At 41.7% G+C, this 10,714-nt stretch overlaps 1 protein-coding gene across 2 annotated transcripts in view; it reads left to right on the top strand.

The window, feature by feature from the left end:
* The first annotated feature begins 487 nt into the window (after window positions 1-487).
* The window catches only part of stard9 (StAR-related lipid transfer (START) domain containing 9), a 56,057-nt gene continuing 45,830 nt past the window's right edge, over window positions 488-10,714 (top strand). For both annotated transcript variants that reach the window (XM_036150443.1, XM_036150442.1), the window contains exons 1-3: window positions 488-803; window positions 6,062-6,131; window positions 9,997-10,113. In XM_036150443.1, coding sequence (XP_036006336.1) covers window positions 757-803; window positions 6,062-6,131; window positions 9,997-10,113 — 234 coding nt within the window. In that variant the 5' untranslated portion in view covers window positions 488-756. The remainder of the gene's footprint in view (window positions 804-6,061; window positions 6,132-9,996; window positions 10,114-10,714) is intronic.

The raw sequence follows: 10,714 nt of genomic DNA, 5'->3' as shown, positions 1-10,714 counted from the left end.
GGAGTATGAAGTAAAATGTGCTGATATTTACACTTTAATTCACACATTCATTCATCCATGCTTGTCTGTCATTCATCCTCCACCTTTGAAACCGTCCACCCAGTCTTCTTTATTCATTTGGTTTTATTTCCCATCCATCCATCCATCTCAATCCATGCCTGTGTCTGTTCTTTCATCCAACTATGAGCCATCCATCTTTGTTTTCCCCTCCTTCCTCCCTTTGAAAACTCCACATTTAAAGCCTGTTGCTCTGTGGGGCTATACTGCCATTAATACATTGAATTTTTGTAGATACTTTTAAGTTTAAGTTAAGAAAATCTGTAAAGCAGAGGGAGACACACACCTATACGGTAGTTTAGTTTTCCCACATATAATTGTAAGGTATTAACGCCGGGGACACGGCCCAGAAGCACCAAACGGCGCGGGTTCGAGTCCCGTCCAGATTCAAACGCGCTTCAGAGGGAGGGCTGGTCCCTCCCGCAGCATCTCGGCCCTGCCCTCCCATGTCTGCCCGGGGAGGAAGTCTCCGTAGTCCGTGGAGAGTTTCGGAGAGTCGCGGCGGGCGGTTCGACCTACAGCGGGACTACCAGCACAAACAGGATGGCTTGAGCTGCGGATATCTGCCCCAGTTTGCGCCCTCCTCCCTACTTAATACCCAGTAAAAGACACCATGGTCGCGGGAGGTCCGTTATTTGCCCGCCGCTCCGTCCCAGTCAGCGGCCGCCGAGCTGTGTGCTGAACCGGGGCGGCCGCTTCATGGCAAACGTTAAAGTTGCCGTCCGGGTCCGTCCTCTCTCTGCGAGGTAAGTGACTTACTGATGTTTGAACTACAGCTACACCAGACGGAGCAGCTTTATTTTAGACTTGTGGATGTCGTCCTGCCTCTCTCTGACCCGGAGTACTAAGCAGTCATTCCTGGGGTTTCTGCCAGGTGTGGGACATTCCTCATAAGAGTCGTTTTTTTTTAGCGATATTATTGTCATATTCTTCCCGCCCCCCCCTTCGGGACACTTTAATGAACAACTGTTAAGCTAGCTGGACAAGTGGTGGACATGCTGAGTTATTATTACTGTGTCTGCCAGTGAGTCTGAATCTGTGTAATACTATGAGTTCTATGCAAATATGAGGGATTTAGAGTACTTACATTTTCACACAACACTAAGCTAATGGTATTAGCAAAATAACTGTAAACAGCTTCCGTATGTATGTATTTATGGATATTATGATTTTTATTTTTGTTGATATGGGCAATATGCTAGTGACGATTCTTAGTCAAATCCCAAAAAGATGTTTTTAAAAGAAATTAAGGTTTAAAATACGAACTGATGTCCTGTTTTTATTTTAATCTGTTTTGGATATGGGCGATAAGGCTCTTCGCCCAGGGCGCCATTGGATCAGGGGTTCACCCGTAGCTTGTTTGGGTGGGACTCAAGCTAGTTTGAAGAAAACAGGACTGGTTTTGATTAGTTCTAGTTCAAAGTCTAACAATACCTAGATTGGTCAGGAATTAACTGGATTGTTCTAGTCTGAACAGCAGTGGTTTAAAATACACTTTTGAGATTTATCAAATCGTTTATTAGTTTAAAAAAAACTCCACCAAAACAGCATACAAAAGAAAAGTCTAAGAAAAAGTCCTTAGATCCAGACAAGCATACAAACTGCATTGTATGGACATAACTCACCTGAATAACTGCGCCAATTACATGTTCTATGAAACTTTTTTTTGTAGGAACCTTTCTCAAAATACGTAATAGTTACAACTAGTTAGTAGAGAACCGTTTCAACAATGTCAGTCGCATTTCCATCAAACTTTTTTAATACAGTATGGCATTGGGAAAGGTTGATGGAAAGGACAAAATTCGGATTAACTCACTAAATTTCGTAAAAAAGTATTTGACGTTTTTGGAAAAAACAGTAAATGTGCTAATGAGGAGATGGCGAACATCCATCCATCCATCCATCCATTTTCCGACACGCTTATCCCTGTTAGGGTCGTGAGGGGTTGCTGGTGCCTATCTCCAGCTGTCAATGGGCGAGAGGCGCTGTACACCCTGGACAGGTTGCCAGTCTGTCGCAGGGAGATGGAAACACATTTGTCGAATCAGTTCTGACGTAGCAAACGCTTACCTCACTTAACTGATGAGTTATTTCTGCTGCTTCCTGGATGTTTCTATAACGCTCTAAAACAGGGCTGGAAGCAACAACAGGTAAGTGTGGAGCGACTGTCTCATCCGTGCAAAGAAAAAAAAAAAATCAGCACAATCAAAAGCCTTGCTCCATTACTGATCTGTGGTGCGTGCTAGTTAGCAACGTCTACTTGCTGTTTGTTACAGCCAATGGCAACGTATGACGACATAACGGTGTGCGTTTTAATTTGCTACAAACCGGTGAACGGAAACACGTCTGAAGCGCGTTTACTTTTTTGCCATATTTTAAAAGTTGCCTCAAAAGTCGGATGAGAATTGGAATGAAACACAACTAGTGTATTTGTGAATCAAAACGCCTAATGTAGATTTACCTTGTTCAAGAAGTTTTCTATTTACAGTCCCAAAAAATTTTACATTTTTTTTGTGTAAGGAATTTTCCACAAAAGGTCTCAGTCAAACTAAGGCCCAAAGTTTTCACTGCTACATCAATCAACCATAATTCTTTTTAATGGCACGACTTTTTAAATAGTTTTTAATTTGCTGCAAGAGAAAGGGAAAAAAAAACACGCAGTGGTTAACGTTGTGAAGTTGCTTTCGCCGAGAACTCTTTAACCTCACCAGGAAAATCGCTGCAGGATGTTGGATAAAGGGATTCTTAGCGATGCGTCGAGTTTCTTTGAACTCCTGCCGCGTTGCTTCAGCCGTAGGCCGCTCCTGTTCAGTAACAAAGCAATAATCTGGCAACGATAGACGGGGTGACTGATTGCTTCCGTTGGTCTTCCTCCTGATTTGCATAACCAAAACATTACTTATATATCAAATGTGCGGTCCACTATCATGCAAAACTGTCCTTCCTGAGCAACTGTATGATTGTTCCGTTCTCTGCTCATGTCTATTTGTAAAGCCAAGGATGTGTGGCCTTGCTTCATTTATATACAGTATATATTTACAGATGCTTCTGCTGCAGAGATGACAGTACCACCCTCGGCCTGGTCAGCTGCATTCCTCACTCACTGGGGCAAACAAGTTTGTTACTCATTGTTTTAGTTGACCATGAGAACGCGGTGGGCGCCCCCTGAGAATACGGCCAACGTTTCCCATGTGCAAGAAACACGGCTGTGAAATCCTGAGACTTTAGTAAGGTCTGCTGTTTCCCACTCAAAGAGTTCTCCTCCATGCTGGCTGGAGCCTGACATCGAGGGTCGGCGGTTTTGGGTTGGGCCTCTGCTGGAGTTAGCAAAATGAGTTCCACGTGCTGAAGCACGAGCAGAGCTGAGGTGCGCCACTACCTCCTCGTCTGGCCCTTACCCACCGCGGCGCGTCCGCCCTGCAGCCGTCGTTATCGCTCCCACAGATCGGAGTTCTCTCCGCCTCGTGTTGCGTTTGGTTTCCTTCGTGTTGCGTCAGTCCAGCTGCTGAAGCACACACAGCTGGGATGACACACAGCCATACATGCACACATTTTTTTTCTGCACTACCCTCAGCTTTGTGGAAACCCCTGAAGCTGCCTCACCAGTGAAAGTCTCTGAAGAGCATGGGGGTCTGTTTTCGTTTAAATTCGAATCTGGCCAGCTGGACTCTTGTTTGGCAAATTGTCTACTCAGACACACAGACGTTCATTGTGTTGACGTTCGTGTGTTTATCTAGGCCATGGGGAACTTGTCTAAATGCATCTGGACACCCGCTCAAAAAGGGGATGTTTGAACTGGTTAGATATAGTGTATCTGGTGGTAATAGGGAAATGTCTCGTTGGTCCGGTTTTAGATGGATTGGGAAATGCCGATCGGCACTGATGGCGTCACTAAAAGCTAGCTGCTTACTGTGTAAGCACAGTCCCATGCAAAAGTCTTCACACCCCTTCACTACTCCTGAAGAGGCTTAGAGCCACAGGGAGAGTCGTCTGCATTGTTGATGGCTTTGCAGCAATCCCTCATACTGAGCAAGCATGAAGCGACAGTGGAATGAAAAACTCCCCATTAACGGGAAGGAAAAACCTCCAGCAGAACCAGGCTCAGTTTGAACGGTCATCTGCCTCGACCGACTGGGGGTTAGAGAAGACAGAGCAGAAACACAACAAGAGAGACAAAAAAGCACAGAAGCACACATTGATCCAGTAATCTGTTCTACATTAGATGGTAGTAGCCGTCTTCTCTGGATGATGTCACAGTTAACAGAACGCCAGACCAGGTGTACCTACTATGAAGAAAAAAGAGAGAGAGCAAAAAGTTAAAAAGCAGAAATGACGACAAGCAATGCATAATTGGAGAACAGTAGGAGAAATCAGCAGAGTGAGAAAAAAAGGCCCTGATGGCCTGCAGTAGCCTAAGCCTATAGCAGCACAACTATAGAGGTAGCTGAGGGCAACATGAGCCACTCTAACTATAAGCTTTGTCAAAAAGGAAAGTTTTAAGATTAGTCTTAAAAGTAGACAGGGTGTCTGCCTCACGGACCAAAACTGGGAGTTAGTTCCACAGGAGAGGAGCCTGATAGCTAAAGGATCTGCCTCCCATTCTACTTTTAGAGACTCTAGGAACCACCAGCAGACCTGCGGTCTGAGAGCGAAGTGCTCTGTTAGGAACATACGGGGTAATCAGAGCTCTGATATATGATGGAGCTTGATTATTAAGGGCTTTATACGTTAGAAGGAGAATTTTAAATTCTATTCTTGATTTAACAGGAAGTCAATGAAGGGAAGCTAAAATAGGAGAAATATGATCCCTATTGTTGATTTTCATCAGAACTCTTGCTGCAGCATTTTGTGGACTTCCTGATAGTAAAGAATTACAATAGTCCAGCCTTGAAGTAACAAATGCACGGACTAGTTTTTCAGCATCACCCCTGGACAGAATATGTCTAATTTTGGCGATATTCCGGAGGTGAAAAAATAATGTATTTCATTGGGATTTTATGTGAGAGACCAGCACACGATCTCTGAAAAGGATACCAGTTATCCCCAATTGTTTTAAAAATAAGGCTGAAAAGTGGGGGTTGCTTTTCTACAGATAGTTAATCAGATGAGCGATCTAGAGGCCTGTGGTCACTCTGGAGGAGGCTCAGAGATCTACAGCTCAGGTGGACAAATCTTTAGTTTTGCAATCCACAAATCTGGACCTTATGGCAAGAAGAAAACCATAAATTTCAGACGGTCTGACCTACATGCAAAACACGTGGTGAAAAATGTAAAACTTGCACATCACCCTGGACACACGAACCCCATGGTGAAACATGGTGGTGGCAGAATCATGGATAGATGAATGGAACAGCTAAATACAGGGGAAAACCTGGAAGGAAACCTGTTGGAGGCTGCAAAATACTCCAGACTGAGGCGGGGGTTCAGTTTCCAAGATAACAACAATGCTAAGCATGCAGCCAGCACTACAATCAAAAAAGTTTAGATGAAAACATAATAATTAGGACTGTAAATCAGCAGCTTTATCACAATACAATGTTATATCAATTTGTTTGGATGACGGTACGATATTTGCTGTTACGATCTCAAATCGACACGATCTATGTGATGCGATCTCATCTGCCCACTATTATTTATATTGATATTAACTCAAAAAATTCCAAATATGATTGGACCATTTTTATTACTAAGCTCTTACATACATCAGGCGTTTAAATCAATAACAGCATTGTTCTCATTTAAAAAATAAATAATAATAATAATAGGTCACATGTTTCATGCCTTGTGAATTTCAAAATAAAGGTGGATCTTAAAAATGACAATATGGATTGATATTTTCAATTTACACTAATATAATTGGATCGTTAATCATTTAATCAATATATCGATGTGGGTCGGTGTATTGTTACACCCCTAACATTTATGTGCTTCTGTGGTCCAGACCTTCTCATTAGCTCACACCTACATTACGTCCCCCTTGTCTACCGTCTCATCTTGTTCACAGGGAGACCGCCGATGGAGGAAAGCTAGCCCTTCAGGTGGAGGACAAATTGGTGAGGATCCGCAACGTGAAGGTGAGCGTTCCTGCATCCGGGGGGGAACCGACAACTCTTTGTCGCCTCGTTTTAGAGCGTCTACCGGCAACACGCAGAGGGTGATTATCACAACCACAGGATGTTTACAGGCTCGCGTCATCCTTTTTCCTGCCTAATGTCACTGTTGTTTATTGTTCGTTTTGAGTTTGCGCAGACACGTTTAGAGCAGCCATCCGGTCAAGCACGTGTGGCCATGCAACCATTGTTAGCAAATTTTAATGGGAAATAAGAATTTCACATTAATTATGCGGTTTTAATGCGAAATCCGACTCCGCCACTTGCAAAATAAAACATGTGTTGATTTTACAGCAATTTAAATGAGATGTGCTTCATAATTACATGAGCTTTCACTACATTACCAACCAGCCGTGTCAGATAGCTGAGTAGACTTGTATGTCATTAGTGAACCTCCACTGTCTGCAGATAATCTGCTCACTGCACACACGGGACACGTATCACTTCTTTGTATTCTTAATGCCCTTCAGAGTATCAAGACGATAAAACTCCATATTTTCACAGCTAAAACTAGCATCATATTTGATAAGCACGTATCATATTACCTCTCCTCTTAAAGAGAAGCTTTTTGTTTACATTTACATTTCTAAGTACAGATTTCTGTGGAGGAGTTGGCTGTGGGAGTAGAAGTCTGCTGTAAATGATGTGACAAGAGACGGACCACATATGGCCTCCCCCCACCATGGAAAAAAAAAAAGTAAAACTCCAAGCCTCTAGAGGGGCTCCTGGGAGTAATTATTTATGGAAAGGGGGGGAGAATTTTGGAGGATCTAAGGCTGAATAAAGCGCAGATGACTTTTTACAGTAACTATTACAGAGAGCAAAAGCTAGAAGCTACAAAGACTTGTTGACTTTGACTCGAATGGAACAAGAGCTACTAAAATGGGAGCTACAAAGTTACAACTTTATTAGTTAGAGGCACTTTACAATAAAAACAGTAAATTTAATCCAGTGATACAGACGGATTCCTTTGGCTGCTGTTCCGTTCGGCTCGTTCCTCTCGCTGCATGTGTCCATTGTCAAACTTCCTAAAAGCAGAGAGTGTCTAACTAGTCAACCTTATGGGCAGGCTGACAACTTGGAGCAACACTAATCTCCAGATCTCCTGTGTTACATTAACGCACAGTCTACTGTGTATATAGCTCTAGATTCTGTATTTATATCTATTTTGTCCGCACCATCAACTCCAAGTCAAATTCCTTGTAAGTGCAAACCTACTTGACAATAAACTTGATTTTGGTTCTAATATTGTGAGTTTAGCTCTGCCTTATGTTGTAAAAGAGAATTTCTTTAGATGATAAAGTCATCCAGTTCTTTGGGCACAAATTCACCACTTCTCATTAGCGCTGAGCAGGGTCTTCTGCAGCCTATTCTTATTCTGTAGCCTTACTCTTACTAATTGTAAAGACAACTTTTTTTACCCTAAATTATTTTATTGAAATTGATAGTCTCAGTTTTACATATATTATTTATTTAAAAAGGTTTTCTTTGAAGAGATGTTTGTACTGTGTTGTAATTGTGATTCCTTGATAGGCATACTGGTGTTTGTTTGAAATGGTAGGTCAGATAGGTCCAATTTAGGCCTGTTTTAGTGTAACAAACAGTTTAACAAACAAAAGTTTACTTTTTTTTACGCACACAGTAACCAAACTATGCAAGTGGTCGCAACAACAATGGTAAAGAAATAAAGCGTTTTGAAACGAACAGTAATATATTGTCAGCATAATGGGAAACTTAATGAGCATTGTTACCTCTCTAAGGCTACGTTCGGACTGCGGGTCTTGTTCCTTAGTTTCAATTTTTTTTTTTTTTTGCTAAAATCCTTTTCTTTTTCTTTTCTTTTTTTTGCGTGGTTGTTCATACTACTAAATAAATGCGACCGCCATCAGACTTCTGTCCGAACAGTTCAAGTCCCCAAAGCGACCCGCTTTTGCAGATAACAGAAGGAGAAAGTAAATGTCACACAGCACAGGAGTGTTTACAGAAGCAATGGCAGATGTAATTGGTACTAGACGTGCTCAATAAAGCTTTGTTTGAAAAAATAAAACAAGCAAAAAAGAAAACCAAATAGTGGACACCAGCTTCTCTGTGTTATAATAAAGTTGTTGAGCAATGGGAGCCGACAATAACACAACTCCATAAAAAGACGAAGAAAGGTATGGAAAAAAACAGCACAGCCATTAACAATGGCATTGTGTGGAGCTGTAGTGAAGTCTGTGTGGATGTGTAGGGGGATTCAGGACAGTGACGTAAAGGACAGATGAAATGCAACATGACCACTCAGCCTGTGGACGCTTAGAAAACTATCTGATACGTATCCGATTTAGCACCGCATACGGAAGTGGCACAAATGTAATTGTTTGATGAAAAGATTTGGCCATTCACACAGCCATGAAAAAGACTGCGGCAGAGCGTTACGTAGTGCAGCTCAGAGAGGGCTGTTCGTCAAGCTAATGGCAGCTAGCGTTAGCTTACGTTACCTGGGAGGTTCATAGCTGCGCTGATGCACGTTCAAGAGCATTACTGACCTTTCTATGTTGCTCTCAAACGTCCCTGTGCGGCTTTTCCGTGTCATACTGACCACTACCCTCATTAAAGCGTGACGATCTAATTTCAGTGTCTATTTCAAATGCGCTGGTGAGAACCCTGGATCAAATTACAGGGGTCCTACAGCGCAACCTTGTTGTATGCCACATTAAAGAATAAAAGATTTTAAGGGCTTAGTCCATAAAATAAGAATTAAACCTAAACTGAGTCTTTTCCAACACAGCAGCGCTCCCTGCGCTCAATGCTTTCTCCATTTTAATAGTAACTATTATTTCTGGTAGGCTACCTACATTGAAAAGGCGGAGAAGAGACAACTTTTATAAAGCTAGATGAATCTACACATATAATTGGTGAAAACATATTTTCCAATCCTTTACTAAAAATAAGAATATATATATATATATATATATATATATATATATATATATATATATATATAGATAGATAGAGATATTTATTTATTTATTATTTTTTTGGGAATAGTTGGTTTAACTTTTTTGAGGTAATACATTTTATGGATATTTTAGTAAACACAAATAAGTTTTTTATGATTCATATTAGGCAATTAGAATAGATAAGATTTTATTTACCGTAGTTTCTGTTAAAAATTCTAATGAAAACATACTCAAAGCATTTTCATCAAAATAATAGAAACTTTGATATAATAGGTCACATTGAAATACATTTAGCCAATTAAGGTGATTAAAATCACTACCCTGGAATTAATAGTAGCTTCTTCAGCAGACTGGCTACGAAGCGCCTCATCGCCACATTGTTCTGAGGTCATAAAAGTGAGGCGCTCTTTGAAGTTATTCTCCAATAGTAAACATCAAAGTTCAGAGTTTCTTTTCATGCGACGGTTGTTGTTTGCTATAAATGCTGCCGCGCTGTCGGTGCTCAGCTCATTATTCACTCATACTACGCAGAAAGGTGGTAGATGTCACTGTGCACTGAGGCATATCGGGGCACTGCGGGAGTCAGTGGATCGCTAATGAACGGAAACAGCTTGCTTGCGATTCCACTCTATAGTCGGTCCTCTGACAGGACGCGTGTTCTGCTTTATCACAGGGATTTATCGTCATTATTTTTCCCCTCACTCTTACGAAATGCAGAGACACTGAATCAGCGTAAAGCCTGTGTCAATATGCAGTCAAGTACAATGCTATACTGGGTGTTACAGCAAATATTTGCTTACTTCTGCTTTGCAGACTGATCGTTACCTCGTTGAGCTCTGAACTGTGCGCTGATGAGCAGTCGCATGTCTTTTGTGTTTTCTCCGCAGTTGGACGGTCGTTCAGAGGGATCTGTAGATTCCAGGGAGAAGCTCCTGGAGTTCTGCTTCGACTACTGCTACTGGTCGGTGGACCCTGCAGACCCTCACTATGCCTCGCAGGAAGAGGTAACCGCCTACAGCTCTGCATCACTGAGCCCATTAAGAGGTTATTTTATGGCTAGCATACACCCCCTCAAATTTATCTTTCCTCTAACAAAAATCCCCATCTTTATTATGTTTTGGTTACGCGAGCCAAATTACGAAGACGCCCTTATGTATGTTACTCATTTGTTTTATCAGCTCCTAATCTTGAGAAATCCCAATTAGGGTCAAATTTGTTTTTTTTCAAATAGCTGAAATAAATAGAAATTGCAAAGGTATTTTTCCACACATTGTATCACAATCACAAACTTACATTTTAACGGTGCTGTGGTGGAACAAACAAAGTTCATACTCGTCAAGTTGAAGGAAAATTAGACATGTTTTGGGAAATGTGTTCTGCTAAATCAATTCTGGAAAGTTTACCACCCGGCTGTATCGTGCCACCCTGTATCAAACGTTTTGAACCGGCTTCTGCTGCATATACAGCTGCTGGTGTTTTGGAGAATGGCTCTACCGCTTTAGACATGTGGAAACTGCAGTTTTGGCTCATTCCTCTGTGTCAAAAGGCTCATGCGCGGTCAGATTAGATGGAGAGCGTCTGTTTACATCACTTTTCAAGTCCTGC

Source organism: Fundulus heteroclitus, chromosome 19 (assembly GCF_011125445.2).
Source record: "Fundulus heteroclitus isolate FHET01 chromosome 19, MU-UCD_Fhet_4.1, whole genome shotgun sequence".
NCBI lineage: Eukaryota > Metazoa > Chordata > Actinopteri > Cyprinodontiformes > Fundulidae > Fundulus > Fundulus heteroclitus.
This window is presented reverse-complemented; position numbering and strand designations above follow the sequence as displayed.